This window comes from Lolium rigidum, chromosome 7, assembly GCF_022539505.1.
Source record: "Lolium rigidum isolate FL_2022 chromosome 7, APGP_CSIRO_Lrig_0.1, whole genome shotgun sequence".
Lineage (NCBI taxonomy): Eukaryota > Viridiplantae > Streptophyta > Magnoliopsida > Poales > Poaceae > Lolium > Lolium rigidum.
This window is the reverse complement of record NC_061514.1, coordinates 136,077,799-136,100,534: the sequence shown is the minus strand read 5'-3', so window position 1 is coordinate 136,100,534 and position 22,736 is coordinate 136,077,799. Positions and strand designations below refer to the sequence as shown.

Below are 22,736 nucleotides of genomic sequence, written 5' to 3'. Positions count from 1 at the left end.
CATTCCAGGAGCAACATTTAATCATGCATTGCTATGCACACTGATAGTTTTTTTTTGTGAATGATAGTATGCTATGATGCGAGAGATGTTGATGAGTGCTTGTAGCTTCAGTCAAATACTTGATTCTTTTGGAGAGCCATTAGAATGACATAATGTAACACAATTGTACAAAGTACCATCCCACCCTGAACTTACATAAATAGCATTACAGGTCTGTCAAATACTTGCCACTAGATGAGTTGAACTATGGACAGCGATAGATAGACAACAGCACTACGACTTACGATGACGTTTACTGGAGTTGCCTTCCACCAAACCCGCGCAGAGGACGATGAACATCAAACAATTCATGGTACCAATATGGCTTAGGCACTGGCCACCTGTCGTCCAAAATCATTTTCAATGCAAGTTCATGTTGAATAAATAGTATATGAATTTGGACTCTGGAAACAGCAAGAATAGTACCTGTTTTTAACAGTGGATTCACCCATCATGTCTATGGGGTGTTTCATTCCACTGTCATTAAAAAAGAAAAATGTATTTAAGCACAAATGATATACCCAGTACACAATAAGAACCGGGAAAATTAGAGTACCTTTGTGATGGGAGATCGGTCTCACTTAGAACTCTTGCAATGATACGCCTTGGCAGGTAAGGTGTTTGATGAGTTCCATCATAGAAGTTCATGCCCGCATAACTTCCATCAATAAAATTAACAAGAGGGCCTCCAATCCCAGCCTAGCAAAAAAAGTACGTACAATGGACAAGTTTTAATGCTGTAGATAGATTATGACAACTTAGTAAATGTCTTGATATATTACAGAGAAACTACTTGTGGATTTTCATCAGTGTACCTTCTTCATTTTACAAGTAGACAGCTCAAGGTCTTTGCAGTCAAGCTTGCTAGGTTTGTCATAAGGCTTCTTAGCCACTACTCCAGTTTTCCCCATTAATACTCCATCATTAACCTCACACCCTATAGCTACTACCTTTTTACGCGGCTTTTCTGTGTGGAAAATATTCTCCGGATGAGTACCACGTAGACGCTTCTGAACACTGATTACCGCAATGTTATAATCTAAATGGTATAGTTCCAATTTCCCGGTAGCGTGCTGATTCGGTGGGAAAAATACATCAATCTGCAACGGAAATATAAGCTCAATTAACCATCATCTAACTCAGATGACAAGTTAAATAATTTGGAGCAGCAACCTTTAATTTCTCATCGATCTTGTCTTCATCAACGGGACTCCTAACCAAACTGGCCGAGGTCAGAATAACGTGCGTGCCTTTTTTATGCCACTTTATAAGATAGCCTGTGCAAGCGAAGGATCTCCTGTCTCCTGCAAAATCACAACTTTGGCAATCAGTCAGTCTAAACAACTTTAGTGTGAAAAATAATTGGCGCAGAACTGTAAAAATTACCATTGTATGAAGTAAGGAAGACAACACGCCGGCATATATTTGTTAAGACTTCTTTCCGAAGTTTAGAGAAGACCCCCTCCCTAGTACCACGACACCAGAGATTGTAATCTAAGCCCTTATAAACATATGATTCACCAAATTTCTCTTCAAATTTATTACACAAACTCCCACCAACTGTTCATATAGAAACAAGTACAGAAGTTGTGTCACTGAGGTAGCTAGAAATAGTTACTGAAGGCGGAAGTCAGCACTATAGAAAGCAATGGCTTACTCTCGAGCACAAGTGGTGGTGGCTTAGGATATCCCATGGATGTCAGATAGTTGACAGTATTCCAATGTCCTGATGATAAACGATCAGTATTAGTATTAGCTCCAAATGCCATTCTGCTTACAATGATTGATGGCTAACTTTAAGATAGAAAGATAATTCACACCTGATGGGACTATGCTGAATAAATCTTCAGGCAAGGTATATGCACGGAAATTGGTAGAGTTAGGGCTGCAATAAAACAAAGTCGAGTAGTCATGATAATAAGTAAATAAATACAAGGGATTACTAGCTCAACAGCACAACAGCTAAACCAATACTTGATCCAAATCGTGAAAGGTGGAAAAGTGGCATGAAAGAAGACAGGAAATATGGCCAACATTTAAAGGATTAAAGGAGTATCTACTAGCTTTTCAACACTGAAGCAAAAGCTCTAAATTAGAAACATTACATTTACATGTGGTACTGATGCAAGTACCCACCAGCTAGAGGTAGAAAAAAAAAACAGATTTTTATTAATGCACAGATTACTGTGAGAGAACTCCTAAGGCTCCAATGCTTGTATCAAAAAATGGCTCGCCTACAATATATAGATAATACAGTATGTAAATTGGTAGATCAGAAATACAAGAAGCGTATAGACATACGTGTACTTCTCAAAATATTGCAAGCGTTCACGAAGCAACTGCCATGGTAGGATCGAGGTCCTTTTCGTATTGGTATCACAATCAATGTTCAACCCCAGAAAGTGTCCATCCTTATCAATAACTGGTCCTCCAAGTCCAGCCTAGAACCAAAGCAAAGCGGTAAGCATTATGAAGGAAAAACCAGCCGAACAAAAAAATAGTTCAACTGACAGGAGTAAGGCGAAGTGATTACAACACAAAATTTTGTTCCACATTTTTCGTCATGCCAAAATGTATGCGGGAAATAAAACAACAACGCACCTCTGTGATAGTGCAATTATAGATCAGAGCACGTTCAGAGCCATCCGTAGTCACGACATGAATCCGCTGCCCCTCAACGGACATCAAAGTGCCCGAGTTGAAGGCACGCCCAAGAGCTACTACTGAATCATGATCAGACAGATGTTGTACCTGAGCATCCAGATTGACAGAACGGGGATCTGAGCAGTAGAAGCACGTGACAATAGCAATATCTTTATCATATAGTCCCAAGAAGCCATCTATATGGATATTTCTTTCGCGAGGAAGGAGCACTTTAATCTATAGTGAAAAGAGCACATCATCGTCACTTGGAATGATCGCATTCAGCTTGACAAACACAAAGGAAAAGATGATTAGCAGCACCAACCCTCAATCTATCAGCTCTGTTTCTGTTATTCTCAAACGCTGTAACCAAACGTTTTGAAGTCGCAATTATTGATACTTCTTGACGCGTCGTTGGCATACGTTTTATAGCTATGCCCGAGCATGCAAATAAAATCTTCTTTTCTGCACAAGATCGTCATTCAGATCACGAAGTGGTGATTGGATACAAAATAGAATATTCATAAGCTTTAAGAAGCATAATTACCATCGAATAAAGCAAGCGAGACAATACTGGAAGCCAACGAATCATCGCAATCCACATTTGTAGAACCAAATGCCTTCTCTACAAAACTCCGGTCTGAAGTAACTGGATCAGGATGCCCATATCGTTCGTCAAAATCTTTTGCCTGCTTACTCCACAACCGGTTGACTAAAATAAAAAACATGGTAATTAAACCACGACTGTGAGTGTTCTCTGTAGTAGTGCAGGAATACATGCAAGAGAATGAAGAACCACAGAACATGAAGTAATTGACTCACGCTCCACCATTTCAATTATCCAGGGTGTTCTGGGAGAACTATTCCCTGAAACCTGTCTTTCTTTTGACAGTTTCCCTCTGTCTCTGGCTCTTTTATCCCTTGCCCTTTTCTGCATCTTGACTACAGCCAGTCTCTTCTTTTCGTCTATGGCTCTTTGGTCCCTCTTCTCTTTCTGCTTCTTTGCAGCCCTGAAGCAAAAAAATAATTATCAAGGGAAATGCTTAGCAGAGCATCACTAGTAGTCAACTTGCAGTTTGGATTTCAACGAATGGTCCTTATTGATGGCATAGTCAAGTCTCACTAGTAGCCAACTTGCATTGCTGTTGTTGCATTAGGAACAAGATCTAATAGGTTCAAAAAACCGAAAAACGCCTGCTATTAGGATAATTGATGCGCTTGGACAGAGGAAATGCACAAGGAAGAGAGAGCGACTTGTTTGAGGAAATATCCAAAGAGAGGGAGGCGCGAGAGTTGTTGGGTTGGAGATTTGTAAAAGCAAAATCCCACTTTCGTTTATTACATAATTGTACGATAAATTGTGAGAAAACATCTGCATGATAAATCTCTGTAGTATTAAACACAAAAGGGGAACTTATTTGGAGAGCAGCATAGTAAAGAAGGCTTTACCGGTTACATTTTATCGATTCTCAAAACCGCAGTGTTTTGTGGGGAAATCAGGAAGAGGAAGAACTGGCAGCCAGTTACTGGCACAATAAACCCTAACTAGTTATGGTGGAGAAAGAGTGACCAAAAGATGGATGGGGCGAGCCCAAAAGAAACAAAATAATTTGATTGGCTACGGGGGCCTGCTTGGGGGTTGGGGGGTGGGTGGGGGGGGGGGGGGGAGTAGTTGGAATCAAACACCATTACATGGCTCGACGTTGTTTGCGGATTGATATAAAATCCCACCAAAATTTGGCTGAGAAGACGATGATGGACAATATGTTATCAATCAAAGAGGAAGAACAAGAGCTTTCGTCACAGAGATCAATCGGATAATCGACTCAAATAGCACTAGAACAGTGAGTAAATGGGGAAATAGACACTTACATTTGCCCACACAGCTTCCGCGCGCCGACCAAGGGAGGGGTGGCGCGGCTTCCGCAGGGGATAGATGCGCAACTGTGACCGGGCGACGGCGGTTCAGGGAATCACGTTATTTATAGATGGACAGCCCAGCCCGGTCGTAGGGTCCCAGTTCGGCACGAAATCATGGGCTGATTCTGGTCGGTCTTTCTTCTCGGGCCGTACATTGGCCTCAGTACTTAAAATTTAACAGCCCAAGAGCCTGGCCCGTCCCAAGAAGGGGTACTGAAGGTGACGAAGAAACGAAAAATTGTCAAAGAAACCTAAAGATGACGAAGAACACGAAAAATTGTCAAAAAAAAAAAAAATACGATGACACAAAAATTCGTTTCGGAACCCTGGCTCGGCTCAAATGCTCTCCTAATCCTCACAATTCATTCACAGTAAGATTCGTGCAGTCAGCTCGAGAGCCACATCGTCGCGTCCATACACAACCTTCCAGATAGATGACACATGTTCTCTTGAACAACATATATATATTTAACAATAGTAATAATAAAACTACGTAACAAACATTTGTTTCTTTGAAATCTATACGTTCCTCAGGAACATATCATGCTGACGTACATGAAGTGGTGCAATGAGATGCTAGAACAATTAGCAATTCTGCACTGGAAAAGGTTAGATCACCTAAAATAGAGGCACAATTCCATAAGTAACATTTAATCATAGATTTCTATCCATACTAATTTTTTGAGTACCCAGTGTTTTGTATTAAACTTAGGGGAAGAAACCCGAGTTACAAGTTACAAGAGAGCGGCATCAACATCATTGTTCATGAGGCCTAGCTGCGATTCTACCACGCTCGCGCGTGCTCCCTAGTTGTCCGCTCTCTCCGGTCCACGTCTACAAGCGAGCCACGGACGCCACTCATCTAGGATGGCATCAGCGACCCTAGGCGCCGAGGTGTCACGCGTGCTGAAGACACGCGCATTCCTTTCCAGCCAAAGAGAACGGATAATGAGTATGACTAGAGAGTTGGCCTCCTTCTACCTAGACGTATTCGAAAGGCTCATCACAGTCGGCCACCATTCATAGAGAGACAAAGCGGGCGGAGGAAACTGCATGTTGGCTCTAGCACCAACCTCCGTCCACACTTGGTTTGCAAACATGCACATAAGAGAGACATGGTCTAGTGTCTCATCCGTGCCATTGCACAACGAGCAGATGGTGTGCGAGGTGATGCCATGTCGCTGCATACGTTCATCCATCAAGCATTGACGCTTAAATGCCATCCAAGCATGGAACTTTAACTTCATCAGGGCAAAGGTGTTCCACACGTTGGTCGCGCCGGGTAATGCCATGGTGCCTTGGAAGAGCACCGGTATGATGATTTAGCAAAGAATGCCCCGTTAGCCTCCCACTTCCATCGAAAAGCATTGGTGCCCCCGCCAATGGGCACAACTGCCACAACCTCCTAGAGTTGAAGAATTGGACCGTGGCATCCATCGAGAGCTCACCGGCGATGTCGCGGAGCTAGAGATCCACAGGTCCTCCCAAAATAGGATACTAGCCCCCGAGCCGATATGCACGTGGACAAAGTCTTTAAACAATGTCGTGGCCTTAGGCATCGACTTAAGGGTGTAGTGCAACCATAGTCGATCGGTATCGTTGCTCGCAAGCCATAGCTTGAGGTAGTGGAAGCCCAGCCCCCCTCCCCCCGAATCTTTTAGGTTGGCACACCTAGCTCTACGCAAGCCCATCCTTTTAGCTTGAAGAGTTGGACCATGGCATCCACCGAGAGCTCACCGGTGATGTCGCATGCCCAAGAGTTTCCAGCAAGCCCATCCTCCCCTGATCTCTGCTTCCTAATATCCATATGTGGTCCTATCTCCAATCAGGGGAGCATTGGGATGCCATGAAGTCTAGGTGAAAGCGACTGGAGATGGTTGCACATTATTTCTACAGCCGGTTCTCAAGTTTTGTGGAACCGATGGTTTACCTCCCATCGTTTACGTGTTAATAAAGGGACCAAACCCAACGGTTACAAACGGCTACAATCTTGATTAAGGAAGGGGACACGGGTGATTGACTCAATCATGCCTTGCCATCTAATCTCAACCTCACCTACCGAATCCCTTGATCGACTCAATCCGGAATAATTCGGTTTACACAAAGATGGTAAGGTTGATTTCCTAACATCCTCCCTTAATCAAAACTTGTAGAAAATTTATACAAGTTAAGATTATGCCCAAAATTTTCTAATTCCCTTGAAGCAAAGCTTTTGTAAATCCATCGACAACTTGATCATGTGTTGAGACGAAGCATATGTCAAGGAGCTTCTTTGCAACTCCCTCTCTGACAAAATGGAAGACAATTTCTATGTGGTTCGTCCTTGCATGAAAGATAGGATTAGCAGAAAAATATGTAGCAACCATATTGTCACACCATAGACATGGAATTTCTTTGACTTTTATACGTTGTTCCTTGAGAAGTGTTTCAACGCATATCACTTCATCGTTAGCGTTTGCTAAAGATTTGTACTCAGTCTCAGTGCTTGATCTAGACACAGGTTGTTTCTTAGCACTCCATGATACAAGATTTGGTCCAATAAATATAGAGAAGCCTCCTGTGGACCTCCTGTCGTCAATGCAACTTGCCCAGTCTGCACTAATCAAGGTAGATATGGATTTCTTAAATGTAGTACCTACGATGAAAGTATCTTTAATATATAGTAAAATTATCTTAATTGTTGTCCAATGTATAGTAGTAGGAGCATGTAAGTACTGACACATATTATTGACTAAGAAAGAGATAGCAGGTCGAGTTAATGTCAAATATTGTAAGGCACCTACCACACTCTTGTACCTGGTGCTATCTTCGGGACCAAGAGCTTCTCCTTCATGAGCAGACAATTTTTATGATGGAGATAAAGGTGTAGGAGATGACTTACACTTGTCCATGCCGACTTTGACTAGTAAATCCGTAGCATATTTGCCTTGTGTAAGGACAAGGCCATCTGGAATTTTCTTTACTTCAATGCCCAAAAAGAAATGTAAGTCTCCCAAATCCTTAATGGCAAAGTGAATATTTAAATTATGGACTAATGTAGAGATAGATTGTTGTGATGAGCTAGTAACTATAATGTCATCCACAATAGACGCGGACAAATACCGTGATACCTGACTTGTCATAGATGAATAGGGATGTATCATCTTGGGATGGCCAAAATCCTAGTTGCTTGAAGTTCGGTACTCAAATGAGAATACCATGCTCTTGGTGCATGTTTGAGACCGTACAAAGATATTTCCACTTTTCAAATATGTTGAGGGGAATTTGCATCTTCATGCCCAGGAGGTTGCTTCATATATACTTCCTCTTCCAGAACATCATGTAAGAACACATTCTTGACATCAAGTTGTCAAAGACTCCAGCCCCTAGAAACAGCAATAGACAAAACAAGACGAATAGTGGCGACTTTAACAACAGGCCGGACTAAAAGTATGCTCATAATCAATACAGTATCGTTGTTTTCCCTTTGCTACCAAGCGAGCTTTGTACCCTCTATAGAGCCATCTGAATTTTTATTGATCTGATCCATTTGCAGTCGATGATATTTTTGTTGCCATGATGTGGAGGAACTAGACGCCACGTGTTGTTCTTCATGAGGGCATTATATTAAAATTAAAAGAAAGGTCATGCGCGAGAGGGAAGCAAGATTACTCATGTGCTAGAGCTTTTTTATTTTGAATGCAATAGGAGTTTTGAAAATATATATTTTGAGAGGTATGCATGTCTATGTCAACGAATGGTATCAAATGATCTATCATCCTTTCATATAGTGACCTCAAGAGCGGCTCCCGTGTAGTTCTCCAATGCACACCATTATTTAGGATCTCTCCGGTACATAATGTGCGGAACATTATTTGTTTATTTTATATTTTATTTGGGATGGGCAGCCGGTTGCCTTGCTCTTTTTGCAATATTAAGGACCATCACATTATTCATGCTAGTCACGAAATGAAGTCATGAAAAGACAATAAACCATTTTTTACTTTCTCATGAGCTAAAACAAAACACAAAACAAGTAATAATGTTTGAAGGTTTAAATGTAGCACCACAAGCAATTCACTTTGGAGTGACGGTTGATACGTCTCAAACGTATCTATAATTCTTATATTCCATGCTAGTTTTATGACAATACTCACATGTTTTATACACACTTTACATCATTTATACGCATTTTCCGGCACTAACCTATTGACAAGATGCCGAAGCGCCAGTTCCTGTTTTGTGCTGTTTTTTGTTTCAGAAATCCTACAAAGGAAATATTCTCGGAATTGGACGAAACGAAAGCCCAGGGTCTTATTTTTCCACGTAGCTTCCAGAAGACCGAAGAGGATACGAAGTAGGGCCACGAGGCGCCCAAACCATAGGGCGGCGCGGCCAAGGAGGGGCCCGCGCCGGCCTATGGTGTGGGGCCCCCGTGCCTCCTCCGACTACGCCCTTCCGCCTACTTATACTCTCCGTCGCGAAAACCCTATTACCGAGAGCCACGATACGGGAAAACATACTGAGACGCCGCCGCTGCCAATCCCATCTCGGGGGATTCAGGAGATCGCCTCCGGCACCCTACCGGAGAGGGGAATCATATCCCGGAGGACTCTACATCACCATGATCGCCTCCGGACTGATGTGTGAGTAGTTCATCCTTGGACTATGGGTCCATAGCAGTAGCTAGATGGTTGTCTTCTCCTCATTGTGCTATCATGTTAGATCTTGTGAGTTGCCTATCATGATCAAGATCATCTATTTGTAACGCTACATGTTGTGTTTGTTGGGATCCGATGAATATGGAATACTATGTCAAGTTGATTATCAATCTATCATATATGTGTTGTTTATGATCTTGCATGCTCTCCGTTGCTAGTAGAGGCTCTGGCCAAGTTGATACTTGTGACTCCAAGAGGGAGTATTTATGCTCGATAGTGGGTTCATGCCTCCATTGAATGCTGGGACGATGACGAGAAAGTTCTAAGGTTGTGGATGTGCTGTTGCCACTAGGGATAAAACATCAATGCTTTGTTTAAGGATATTTGTGTTGATTACATTACGCACCTTACTTAATGCAATTTTCTGTTGTTTGCAACTTAATACTGGAAGGGGTGCGGATGCTAACCCGAAGGTGGACTTTTTAGGCATAGATGCATGTTTGGATAGCGGTCTATGTACTTTGTCGTAATGCCCTAAGTAAATCTCATATTAGTCATCATGATATGTATGTGCATTGTTATGCCCTCTCTATTTGTCAATTGCCCAACTATAATTTGTTCACCCAACATGCTATTTTTTATTGGAGAGACACCACTAGTGAACTGTGGACCCCGGTCCATTGTTTTACATCTGAATACAATCTACTGCAATCATTGTTCTCTACTGCTCATTGCAAACAAACATCATTTTCCACACCATACGTTTAATCCTTTGTTTACTGACAAGCCGGTGAGATTGACAACCTCACTGTTAAGTTGGGGCAAAGTATTTTGATTGTGTTGTGCAGGTTCCACGTTGGTGCCTGAATCCCTGGTGTTGCGCCGCACTACACTCCGTCACCAACAACCTTCACGTGGCCTTCATCTCCTACTGGTTCGATAAACCTTGGTTTCTTATTGAGGGAAACTTGCTGCTGTACGCATCACACCTTCCACTTGGGGTTCCCAACGGGCGTGTGCTTTACGCGTCAGCAAGCTAAATTTTACGGCGCCGTTGCCGGGGAGATCAAGACACGCTGCAAGGGGAGTCTCCCACATCCAATCTCTTTACTTTGTTATTGTCTTGCTTTACTTTATTTTATTTTCTGCTTTGTCTGCTTTCTATATCAAAAATATAAAAAAATTAGTTACTTGCATTACTTTATTTACTGTCTTGTTTACGTTCTCTATACTAAAAACACAAAAAAATTAGTTACTTGCATTTACTCTACTTTATTTAGTTTGCTTTATTTACTATTGCTAAAATGGGTACTCCTGAGAATACTAAGTTGTGTGACTTCACTAGCACAAATAATAATGATTTCATATGCACACCTATTGCTCCACCTGCTGCTACAGAAGAATTTTATGAAATTAAACCTGCTTTACTAAATCTTGTTATGAGAGAGCAATTTTCTGGTGTTAGTTCTGATGATGCTGCTGCCCATCTTAATAATTTTGTTGAACTATGTGAAATGCAAAAGTATAAGGATGTAGATGGTGACATTATAAAATTGAAATTGTTTCCTTTCTCCTTAAGAGGAAGAGCTAAAGATTGGTTGCTATCTTTGCCTAAGAATAGTATTGATTCATGGACTAAATGTAAGGATGCTTTCATCGGTAGATATTATCCTCCTGCTAAAATTATATCTTTGAGAAGTAGCATAATGAATTTTAAGCAATTGGATAATGAGCATGTTGCCCAAGCATGGGAAAGAATGAAATCTCTGGTAAAGAATTGCCCTACCCATGGACTGAATACTTGGATGATCATCCAAACCTTTTATGCAAGACTGAATTTTTCTTCGCGGAACCTATTGGATTCAACTGCTGGAGGTACTTTTATGTCCATCACTTTAGGCGCCACAACAAAGCTTCTTGATGATATGATGATAAATTACTCTGAATGGCACACTGAAAGGACTCCACAAGGTAAGAAGGTAAATTTCGTTGAAGAAACCTCCTCCTTGAGTGATAAGATTGATGTTATTATGTCTATGCTTGTTAATGGTAGATCTAATGTTGATCCTAATAATGTTCCTTTAGCTTCATTGGTTGCTCAAGAAGAGCATGTTGATGTGAACTTCATTAAAAATAATAATTTCAACAACAATGCTTATAGGAATAATTCTGGTAACAACTATAGGCCATATCCTTCTAATAATGATAATGGTTATGGTAATTCTTACAACAATAATAGGAGCGTACCCCCTGGTCTTGAAGCCATGCTTAAAGAATTTATTAGTACACAAACTGCTTTTAACAAATTTGTTGAAGAAAAGCTTGGAAAAATTGATGTTCTTGCTTCTAAGGTTGATAGTCTTGCTGCTAATGTTGATCTTTTAAAATTGAAATTTATGCCTAATGAAACTAAAGATATTAAGTTATTTTCTACAGCAAACTCTATCCAAGTTCGAATTAATGAAAATATTAGATTGATGGCTGAATTGCATCCTAGGTGGGAAAGAGAAGAAAATTTTGCTAAAGAGAATAATGTAGCTAAAGTTTGGACTATTACCACCACTAGTAATGTTGACGCTTCACATGTTGCTAAACCTCCTACTATTAATGGCAAAATAATTGGTGTTAGCAATGTTTCTACTCCTAATGCAAAGCGTGCAAAAGCTGCTCGAAGCCGCTAAAACCGCTGAAACTGCTTGTGATAAAACTGCTGAAATTTTTCAAAATATTGGGGACAATGATCCCATTGCTTTAGATCATAATGGTTTAGATTTTGATGATTGTCATATCTCTGAAGTTATTAAGTTCTTACAAAAACTTGCTAGAAGTCCTAATGCCAGTGCTATAAATTTGGCCTTCACAAAACATATTACAAATGCTCTCATAAAAACTAGAGAAGAGAAATTAAAACTTGAAACTTCTATTCCTAGGAAGTTGGAAGATGGTTGGGAGCCCATTATTAAGATGAAGGTCAATGATTTTGATTGTAAAGCTTTATGTGATATTGGTGCAAGTATTTCTGTTATGCCTAAGAAACTCTATGATATGCTTGACTTGCCACCATTGAAAAATTGTTATTTGGATGTTAATCTTGCTGATAATTCTACAAAGAAACCTTTGGGGAGGATTGATAATGTTCGCATTACGGTTAACAATAACCTTGTCCCCGTTGATTTTGTTGTCTTGGATATTGAATGCAATGCATCTTGTCCCATTATTTTGGGAAGACCTTTTCTTCGAACTGTTGGTGCTATTATTGATATGAAGGAAGGGAATATTAAGTATCAATTTCCTCTCAAGAAAGGAATGGAACACTTCCCTAGAAAGAGAATGAAGTTACCTTATGATTCTATTTTTAGAACAAATTATGATGTTAATGCTTCATCTCTCGATAATATTTGATTCACACTTTCTGCGCCTAGCTGAAAGGCGTTAAAGAAAAGCGCTTATGGGAGACAACCCATTATTTTACTTCTGCGACTTTATTTTATATTTGAGTCTTGGAAGTTGTTACTACTGTAGCAACCTCTCCTTATCTTTATTTTATTACATTGTTGTGCCGAGTAAAGTCTTTGATAGTAAGGTTCATACTAGATTTGGATTACTGCGCAGAAACAGATTTCTTGCTGTCACGAATTTGAGTAGCCCCCTCTCTAGGTAACTCAGAAAAATCTGTCAATTTACGTGAGTGATCCTTAGATATGTACGCAACTTTCATTCAATTTGAGCTTTTTCATATGAGCAAGTTAAGTGCCTCTAAAAAGTTCGTCTTTACAGACTGTTCTGTTTTGACAGATTCTGCCTTTTATTTCGCATTGCCTGTTTTGCTATGTTGGATGGATTTCTTTGTTCCATTAACTTTCAGTAGCTTTGTGCAATGCCAGAAGTGTTAAGAATGATTATGTCACCTCTGAATATGTGAATTTTTGATTATGCACTAACCCTCTAATGAGTTTGTTTTGAGTTTGGTGTGGAGGAAGTTTTCAAGGATCAAGAGAGGAGGATGATACAATATGATCAAGAAGAGTGAAAAGTCTAAGCTTGGGGATGCCCCCGTGGTTCATCCCTGCATATTTTAAGAAGACTCAAGCATCTAAGCTTGGGGATGCCCAAGGCATCCCCTTCTTCATCGACAACTTATCAGGTCACCTCTAGTGAAACTATATTTTTATTCCGTCACATCTTATGTGCTTTACTTGGAGCGTATGTATGTTTTTGTTTTTGTTTTTGTTTGAATAAAATCGGATCCTAGCATTCTTTGTTTGGGAGAGAGACACGCTCCGCTGTTTCATATGAACACTGAGTGTTCTTAGCTTTACTTTTAATGTTCATGGCGAAGGTTGAAACTGCTTCGTTCATTGTTATTTGGTTGGAAACAGAAAATGCTTCATGTGGTAATTGGTATATGGTCTTGAATAATTTGATACTTGGCAATTGTTTTGGTCAAATAGATCATGTTTAAGCTCTTGCATCATGTACTTTGCACCTATTAATGAAGAATTACCATAGAGCTTGTTGAAATTTGATTTGCATGATTGGTCTCTCTAAAGTCTAGATATTTTCTGGTGAGGTGTTTGAACAACAAGGAAGACGAGTGTAGAGTCTTATAATGCTTGCAATATGTTCTTATGTAAGTTTTGTTGTACCGGTTGATACTTGTGTTTGCTTCAAACAACCTTGCTAGCCCAAATCCTTGTACTGAGAGGGAATACTTCTCGTGCATCCAAATCCTTGAGCCAAAAACTATGCCATTTGTGTCCACCATACCTACCTACTATGTGGTATTTCTCTGCCATTCCAAAGTAAATTACTTGAGTGCTACCTTTAAAATTTCATTCCTTGTCTTTGCAATATATAGCTCATGGGAAAATAGCTTAAAAACTATTGTGGTAAAGAATATGTAGCTTATGTATCTTATTTCTTATAAGTTGCTTTTTGAGCGGTAACCATGTTTACGGGGATGCCATCAACTATTACACCTTTGTTGAATATCATGTGAGTTGGTATGAATGTTCGTCTTGTCTGAAGTAAGGGTGATTTATCATGATCAAATGGTTTGAGTATGCATATTGTTAGAGAAGAACATTGGGCCACCAACTAAAGCCATGTATCATGGTGGAAGTTTCAGTTTGGACATCAATCCTCAATCTCTTATGAGAATATTATCTGTTGTTGAATGCTTATGCATTAAAGAGGAGTCCATTATATTTTTTCTATGTTGTCCCGGTATGGATGTCCTTAGTTGAGATCTATAAAAAATGAGAAATCAAATGCGATCTATCTCCTTGGACCTTTGTACAGGCGGCATAGAGGTACCCCTTTGTGACACTTGGTTGAAACATATGTTATGCAATAATAATCCATGTAAATCCAAGCTAATTAGGACAAGGTGCGAGCACTATTGGTATTCTATGCATGAGGCTTGCAACTTATAGGATGTGTTATGCATAACTGAAAGGACACGGATGTCGCCTAGAGGGGGGGTGAATAGGCGATATAAAACTTTTACGAGATGGGCTTAACAAATGCGGAATAAAACTAGCGTTTACTTTGTCAAGCCCAAAGCCTATATAATATGGTTCACCTATGTGCACCAACAACTTATTCTAAGCAATGGTTCACCTACGTGCACCAACAACTTATGCTAAGCAATACAAGCAACTAGGTGATAACAAGATATATAAGTTCAAGCACGATGGCTATCACAAAGTAAAGTGCATAAGTAAAGAGCTCGGGTATAGGAATAACCGAAGCATGCGGGAGACGACGATGTAGCCCGAAGTTCACACTCTTGCGAGTGCTACTCTCCGTTGGAGCGGTGTGGAGGACAAGTCACTCCAAATGCACGGGGGCCACCGTATTCTCCTCGAGAATTCCCACCAAGAGGGATGTCCTCGATCCACTATGTAACCTTAGGGAGGTTACCGAACCCACACAAATCTTGGGGCTATCTCCACAACTTAATTGGAGGCTCCCAACAAATTGCCAAAAAGGCCTTGCTCTTGAAGAATCTCCACAACTAAATTGGAGTCCCCAAGAACACCACTAAGATGGCTTAGGCACTGGCCACCTGTCGTCCAAAATCATTTTCAATGCAAGTTCATGTTGAATAAATAGTATATGAATTTGGACTCTGGAAACAGCAAGAATAGTACCTGTTTTTAACAGTGGATTCACCCATCATGTCTATGGGGTGTTTCATTCCACTGTCATTAAAAAAGAAAAATGTATTTAAGCACAAATGATATACCCAGTACACAATAAGAACCGGGAAAATTAGAGTACCTTTGTGATGGGAGATCGGTCTCACTTAGAACTCTTGCAATGATACGCCTTGGCAGGTAAGGTGTTTGATGAGTTCCATCATAGAAGTTCATGCCCGCATAACTTCCATCAATAAAATTAACAAGAGGGCCTCCAATCCCAGCCTAGCAAAAAAGTACGTACAATGGACAAGTTTTAATGCTGTAGATAGATTATGACAACTTAGTAAATGTCTTGATATATTACAGAGAAACTACTTGTGGATTTTCATCAGTGTACCTTCTTCATTTTACAAGTAGACAGCTCAAGGTCTTTGCAGTCAAGCTTGCTAGGTTTGTCATAAGGCTTCTTAGCCACTACTCCAGTTTTCCCCATTAATACTCCATCATTAACCTCACACCCTATAGCTACTACCTTTTTACGCGGCTTTTCTGTGTGGAAAATATTCTCCGGATGAGTACCACGTAGACGCTTCTGAACACTGATTACCGCAATGTTATAATCTAAATGGTATAGTTCCAATTTCCCGGTAGCGTGCTGATTCGGTGGGAAAAATACATCAATCTGCAACGGAAATATAAGCTCAATTAACCATCATCTAACTCAGATGACAAGTTAAATAATTTGGAGCAGCAACCTTTAATTTCTAATCGATCTTGTCTTCATCAACGGGACTCCTAACCAAACTGGCCGAGGTCAGAATAACGTGCGTGCCTTTTTTATGCCACTTTATAAGATAGCCTGTGCAAGCGAAGGATCTCCTGTCTCCTGCAAAATCACAACTTTGGCAATCAGTCAGTCTAAACAACTTTAGTGTGAAAAATAATTGGCGCAGAACTGTAAAAATTACCATTGTATGAAGTAAGGAAGACAACACGCCGGCATATATTTGTTAAGACTTCTTTCCGAAGTTTAGAGAAGACCCCCTCCCTAGTACCACGACACCAGAGATTGTAATCTAAGCCCTTATAAACATATGATTCACCAAATTTCTCTTCAAATTTATTACACAAACTCCCACCAACTGTTCATATAGAAACAAGTACAGAAGTTGTGTCACTGAGGTAGCTAGAAATAGTTACTGAAGGCGGAAGTCAGCACTATAGAAAGCAATGGCTTACTCTCGAGCACAAGTGGTGGTGGCTTAGGATATCCCATGGATGTCAGATAGTTGACAGTATTCCAATGTCCTGATGATAAACGATCAGTATTAGTATTAGCTCCAAATGCCATTCTGCTTACAATGATTGATGGCTAACTTTAAGATAGAAAGATAATTCACACCTGATGGGACTATGCTGAATAAATCTTCAGGCAAGGTATATGCACGGAAATTGGTAGAGTTAGGGCTGCAATAAAACAAAGTCGAGTAGTCATGATAATAAGTAAATAAATACAAGGGATTACTAGCTCAACAGCACAACAGCTAAACCAATACTTGATCCAAATCGTGAAAGGTGGAAAAGTGGCATGAAAGAAGACAGGAAATATGGCCAACATTTAAAGGATTAAAGGAGTATCTACTAGCTTTTCAACACTGAAGCAAAAGCTCTAAATTAGAAACATTACATTTACATGTGGTACTGATGCAAGTACCCACCAGCTAGAGGTAGAAAAAAAAACAGATTTTTATTAATGCACAGATTACTGTGAGAGAACTCCTAAGGCTCCAATGCTTGTATCAAAAAATGGCTCGCCTACAATATATAGATAATACAGTATGTAAATTGGTAGATCAGAAATACAAGAAGCGTATAGACATACGTGTACTTCTCAAAATATTGCAAGCGTTCACGAAGCAACTGCCATGGTAGGATCGAGGTCCTTTTCGTATTGGTATCACAATCAATGTTCAACCCCAGAAAGTGTCCATCCTTATCAATAACTGGTCCTCCAAGTCCAGCCTAGAACCAAAGCAAAGCGGTAAGCATTATGAAGGAAAAACCAGCCGAACAAAAAAATAGTTCAACTGACAGGAGTAAGGCGAAGTGATTACAACACAAAATTTTGTTCCACATTTTTCGTCATGCCAAAATGTATGCGGGAAATAAAACAACAACGCACCTCTGTGATAGTGCAATTATAGATCAGAGCACGTTCAGAGCCATCCGTAGTCACGACATGAATCCGCTGCCCCTCAACGGACATCAAAGTGCCCGAGTTGAAGGCACGCCCAAGAGCTACTACTGAATCATGATCAGACAGATGTTGTACCTGAGCATCCAGATTGACAGAACGGGGATCTGAGCAGTAGAAGCACGTGACAATAGCAATATCTTTATCATATAGTCCCAAGAAGCCATCTATATGGATATTTCTTTCGCGAGGAAGGAGCACTTTAATCTATAGTGAAAAGAGCACATCATCGTCACTTGGAATGATCGCATTCAGCTTGACAAACACAAAGGAAAAGATGATTAGCAGCACCAACCCTCAATCTATCAGCTCTGTTTCTGTTATTCTCAAACGCTGTAACCAAACGTTTTGAAGTCGCAATTATTGATACTTCTTGACGCGTCGTTGGCATACGTTTTATAGCTATGCCCGAGCATGCAAATAAAATCTTCTTTTCTGCACAAGATCGTCATTCAGATCACGAAGTGGTGATTGGATACAAAATAGAATATTCATAAGCTTTAAGAAGCATAATTACCATCGAATAAAGCAAGCGAGACAATACTGGAAGCCAACGAATCATCGCAATCCACATTTGTAGAACCAAATGCCTTCTCTACAAAACTCCGGTCTGAAGTAACTGGATCAGGATGCCCATATCGTTCGTCAAAATCTTTTGCCTGCTTACTCCACAACCGGTTGACTAAAATAAAAAACATGGTAATTAAACCACGACTGTGAGTGTTCTCTGTAGTAGTGCAGGAATACATGCAAGAGAATGAAGAACCACAGAACATGAAGTAATTGACTCACGCTCCACCATTTCAATTATCCAGGGTGTTCTGGGAGAACTATTCCCTGAAACCTGTCTTTCTTTTGACAGTTTCCCTCTGTCTCTGGCTCTTTTATCCCTTGCCCTTTTCTGCATCTTGACTACAGCCAGTCTCTTCTTTTCGTCTATGGCTCTTTGGTCCCTCTTCTCTTTCTGCTTCTTTGCAGCCCTGAAGCAAAAAAATAATTATCAAGGGAAATGCTTAGCAGAGCATCACTAGTAGTCAACTTGCAGTTTGGATTTCAACGAATGGTCCTTATTGATGGCATAGTCAAGTCTCACTAGTAGCCAACTTGCATTGCTGTTGTTGCATTAGGAACAAGATCTAATAGGTTCAAAAACCGAAAAACGCCTGCTATTAGGATAATTGATGCGCTTGGACAGAGGAAATGCACAAGGAAGAGAGAGCGACTTGTTTGAGGAAATATCCAAAGAGAGGGAGGCGCGAGAGTTGTTGGGTTGGAGATTTGTAAAAGCAAAATCCCACTTTCGTTTATTACATAATTGTACGATAAATTGTGAGAAAACATCTGCATGATAAATCTCTGTAGTATTAAACACAAAAGGGGAACTTATTTGGAGAGCAGCATAGTAAAGAAGGCTTTACCGGTTACATTTTATCGATTCTCAAAACCGCAGTGTTTTGTGGGGAAATCAGGAAGAGGAAGAACTGGCAGCCAGTTACTGGCACAATAAACCCTAACTAGTTATGGTGGAGAAAGAGTGACCAAAAGATGGATGGGGCGAGCCCAAAAGAAACAAAATAATTTGATTGGCTACGGGGGCCTGCTTGGGGGTTGGGGGGGTAGTAGTTGGAATCAAACACCAATACATGCCTCGAGGTTGTTTGCGGATTGATATAAAATCCCACCAAAATTTGGCTGAGAGGACGTACATGGATTTTAACTTGGATCAATCAAAGAGGAAGAACAATAGCTTTCGTCACAGAGATCAATCGGATAATCGACTCAAATAGCACTAGAACAGTTAGTAAATGGGGAAATAGACACTTACATTTGCCCACACAGCTTCCGCGCGCCGACCAAGGGAGGGGTGGCGCGGCTTCCGCAGGGGATAGATGCGCAACTGTGACCGGGCGACGGCGGTTCAGGGAATCACGTTATTTATAGATGGACAGCCCAGCCCGGTCGTAGGGTCCCAGTTCGGCACGAAATCATGGGCTGATTCTGGTCGGTCTTTCTTCTCGGGCCGTACATTGGCCTCAGTACTTAAAATTTAACAGCCCAAGAGCCTGGCCCGTCCCAAGAAGGGGTACTGAAGGTGACGAAGAAACGAAAAATTGTCAAAGAAACCTAAAGATGACGAAGAACACGAAAAATTGTCAAAAAAAAAATACGATGACACAAAAATTCGTTTCGGAACCCTGGCTCGGCTCAAATGCTCTCCTAATCCTCACAATTCATTCACAGTAAGATTCGTGCAGTCAGCTCGAGAGCCACATCGTCGCGTCCATATACAACCTTCCAGATAGATGACACATGTCCTCTTGAACAACATATATATATTTAACAATAGTAATAATAAAACAACGTAACAAACATTTGTTTCTTTGAAATCTATACGTTCCTCAGGAACATATCATGCTGACGTACATGAAGTGGTGCAATGAGATGCTAGAACAATTAGCAATTCTGCACTGGAAAAGGTTAGATCACCTAAAATAGAGGCACAATTCCATAAGTAACATTTAATCAAAGATTGCTATCCATACTAATTTTTTGAGTACCCAGTGTTTTGTATTAAACTTAGGGGAAGAAACCCGAGTTACAAGTTACAAGAGAGCGGCATCAACATCATTGTTCATGAGGCCTAGCTGCGATTCTACCACGTTCGTGCGTGCTCCCTAGTTGTCCGCTCTCTCCGGTCCACGTCTACAAGCGAGCCACGGACGCCACTCATCTAGGATGGCATCAGCGACCCTAGGCGCCGAGGTGTCACGCGTGCTGAAGACACGCGCATTCCTTTCCAGCCAAAGAGAATGGATAATGAGTATGACTAGAGAGTTGGCCTCCTTCTACCTAGACGTATTCGAAAGGCTCACCACAGTCGGCCACCATTCATAGAGAGACAAAGCGGGCGGAGGAAACTGCATGTTGGCTCTAGCACCAACCTCCGTCCACACTTGGTTTGCAAACATGCACATAAGAGAGACATGGTCTAGTGTCTCATCCGTGCCATTGCACAACGAGCAGATGGTGTGCGAGGTGATGCCATGTCGCTGCATACGTTCATCCATCAAGCATTGACGCTTAAATGCCATCCAAGCATGGAACTTTAACTTCATCAGGGCAAAGGTGTTCCACACGTTGGTCGCGCCGGGTAATGCCATGGTGCCTTGGAAGAGCACCGGTATGATGATTTAGCAAAGAATGCCCCGTTAGCCTCCCACTTCCATCGAAAAGCATTGGTGCCCCCGCCAATGGGCACAACTGCCACAACCTCCTAGAGTTGAAGAATTGGACCGTGGCATCCATCGAGAGCTCACCGGCGATGTCGCGGAGCTAGAGATCCACAGGTCCTCCCAAAATAGGATACTAGCCCCCGAGCCGATATGCACGTGGACAAAGTCTTTAAACAATGTCGTGGCCTTAGGCATCGACTTAAGGGTGTAGTGCAACCATAGTCGATCAGTATCGTTGCTCGCAAGCCATAGCTTGAGGTAGTGGAAGCCCAGCCCCCCTCCCCCCGAATCTTTTAGGTTGGCACACCTAGCTCTACGCAAGCCCATCCTTTTAGCTTGAAGAGTTGGACCATGGCATCCACCGAGAGCTCACCGGTGATGTCGCATGCCCAAGAGTTTCCAGCAAGCCCATCCTCCCCTGATCTCTGCTTCCTAATATCCATATGTGGTCCTATCTCCAATCAGGAGAGCATTGGTCAGGGGAGCATTGGGATGCCATGAAGTCTAGGTGAAAGCGACTGGAGATGGTTGCACATTATTTCTACAGCCGGTTCTCAAGTTTTGTGGAACCGATGGTTTACCTCCCATCGTTTACGTGTTAATAAAGGGACCAAACCCAACGGTTACAAACGGCTACAATCTTGATTAAGGAAGGGGACACGGGTGATTGACTCAATCATGCCTTGCCATCTAATCTCAACCTCACCTACCGAATCCCTTGATTGACTCAATCCGGAATAATTCGGTTTACACAAAGATGGTAAGGTTGATTTCCTAACATCCTCCCTTAATCAAAACTTGTAGAAAATTTATACAAGTTAAGATTATGCCCAAAATTTTCTAATTCCCTTGAAGCAAAGCTTTTGTAAATCCATCAGCAACTTGATCATGTGTTGAGACGAAGCATATGTCAAGGAGCTTCTTTGCAACTCCCTCTCTGACAAAATGGAAGACAATTTCTATGTGGTTCGTCCTTGCATGAAAGATAGGATTAGCAGAAAAATATGTAGCAACCATATTGTCACACCATAGACATGGAATTTCTTTGACTTTTATACGTTGTTCCTTGAGAAGTGTTTCAACGCATATCACTTCATCGTTAGCATTTGCTAAAGATTTGTACTCAGTCTCAGTGCTTGATCTAGACACAGGTTGTTTCTTAGCACTCCATGATACAAGATTTGGTCCAAGAAATTGTTATCACCATATTTTAGACAAATCCAGAGGTGGGCCGGGCTTGGAAGATTACATGTGGAGGAATCCTGAAGCGGCCTGACACGAAGGGATTGGGCTGAATTGCCCGTGTATCTTTATGGTAGATTGAATGTTAGATTAAAAGTTAGGGTTTGTCTCGTGCACGGTTTAGTGCACGCCCACATTAGAGAGTCCCCTGGACTATAAATATGTACCTAGGGTTTATGGAATAAACAACAACTCACGTTCAACCCCAAAAACAAACCAATCTCGGCGCATCGCCAACTCCTTCATCTCGAGGGTTTCTATCAGGTAAGCGACATGCTGCCTAGATCGCATCTTGCGATCTAGGCAGCACAAGCCCCACGTTGTTCATGCGTTGCTCGTACCGAAGCGTTTTTGATGGCGAGCAACGTAGTTATCATTAGATGTGTTAGGGTTAGCATTGTTCTTCGTTTAAGCATGCTTACGTAGTGCAACCCTTGCATATCTAGCCGCCCTCACGCCTATCTCAGGTGTGGGGGCGGCACCCCGCTTGATCATTATTTAGTAGATCTGGTCCGTTACGATTGCTCCTTGTTCTACAAGGATTAGTTTAATATCTGCAATAGTTTGGCCTTACAATGGGGGAGGATCCAGTGGCACGTAGGGTGGCGTTCGCAAGTCC

The 22,736-nt window shown here is 41.3% G+C and overlaps 2 protein-coding genes and 1 long non-coding RNA gene across 3 annotated transcripts; all 3 read right to left on the bottom strand.

Moving 5' to 3' along the window:
• Window positions 1-282: 282 nt before the first annotated feature.
• On the bottom strand, window positions 283-648 carry LOC124670277. Its single transcript, XR_006992465.1, has 3 exons — window positions 596-648; window positions 466-516; window positions 283-380 (listed from the first exon to the last, which is right to left on the bottom strand). It is a non-coding gene; the product is annotated as an uncharacterized LOC124670277 (long non-coding RNA).
• Window positions 649-845: 197 nt separating this feature from the next.
• On the bottom strand, window positions 846-4,615 carry LOC124672046. Its single transcript, XM_047208340.1, has 11 exons — window positions 4,555-4,615; window positions 3,505-3,692; window positions 3,230-3,394; window positions 3,008-3,045; window positions 2,641-2,919; window positions 2,341-2,480; window positions 1,860-1,924; window positions 1,697-1,765; window positions 1,426-1,599; window positions 1,213-1,343; window positions 846-1,139 (listed from the first exon to the last, which is right to left on the bottom strand). Coding segments are annotated over exons 1-11 (1,545 nt in total). The 5' UTR covers window positions 4,557-4,615.
• Window positions 4,616-16,152: 11,537 nt separating this feature from the next.
• On the bottom strand, window positions 16,153-19,528 carry LOC124672045. Its single transcript, XM_047208339.1, has 10 exons — window positions 19,468-19,528; window positions 18,435-18,622; window positions 18,160-18,324; window positions 17,938-17,975; window positions 17,571-17,849; window positions 17,271-17,410; window positions 16,791-16,855; window positions 16,628-16,696; window positions 16,357-16,530; window positions 16,153-16,274 (listed from the first exon to the last, which is right to left on the bottom strand). Coding segments are annotated over exons 1-10 (1,242 nt in total). The 5' UTR covers window positions 19,470-19,528.
• Window positions 19,529-22,736: the final 3,208 nt, after the last annotated feature.

Coding starts and splice junctions, on each gene's coding strand:
- LOC124672046 (XM_047208340.1), bottom strand. Junction 3,046..3,229: donor CTCGCTTGCTTTATTCGATG/GTAATTATGCTT, acceptor GTTTGGTTACAG/CGTTTGAGAATAACAGAAAC. Junction 2,920..3,007: donor ACAGAGCTGATAGATTGAGG/GTTGGTGCTGCT, acceptor TTTTCACTATAG/ATTAAAGTGCTCCTTCCTCG.
- LOC124672045 (XM_047208339.1), bottom strand. Junction 17,850..17,937: donor ACAGAGCTGATAGATTGAGG/GTTGGTGCTGCT, acceptor TTTTCACTATAG/ATTAAAGTGCTCCTTCCTCG. Junction 16,856..17,270: donor CAATATTTTGAGAAGTACAC/GTATGTCTATAC, acceptor GTTTTATTGCAG/CCCTAACTCTACCAATTTCC.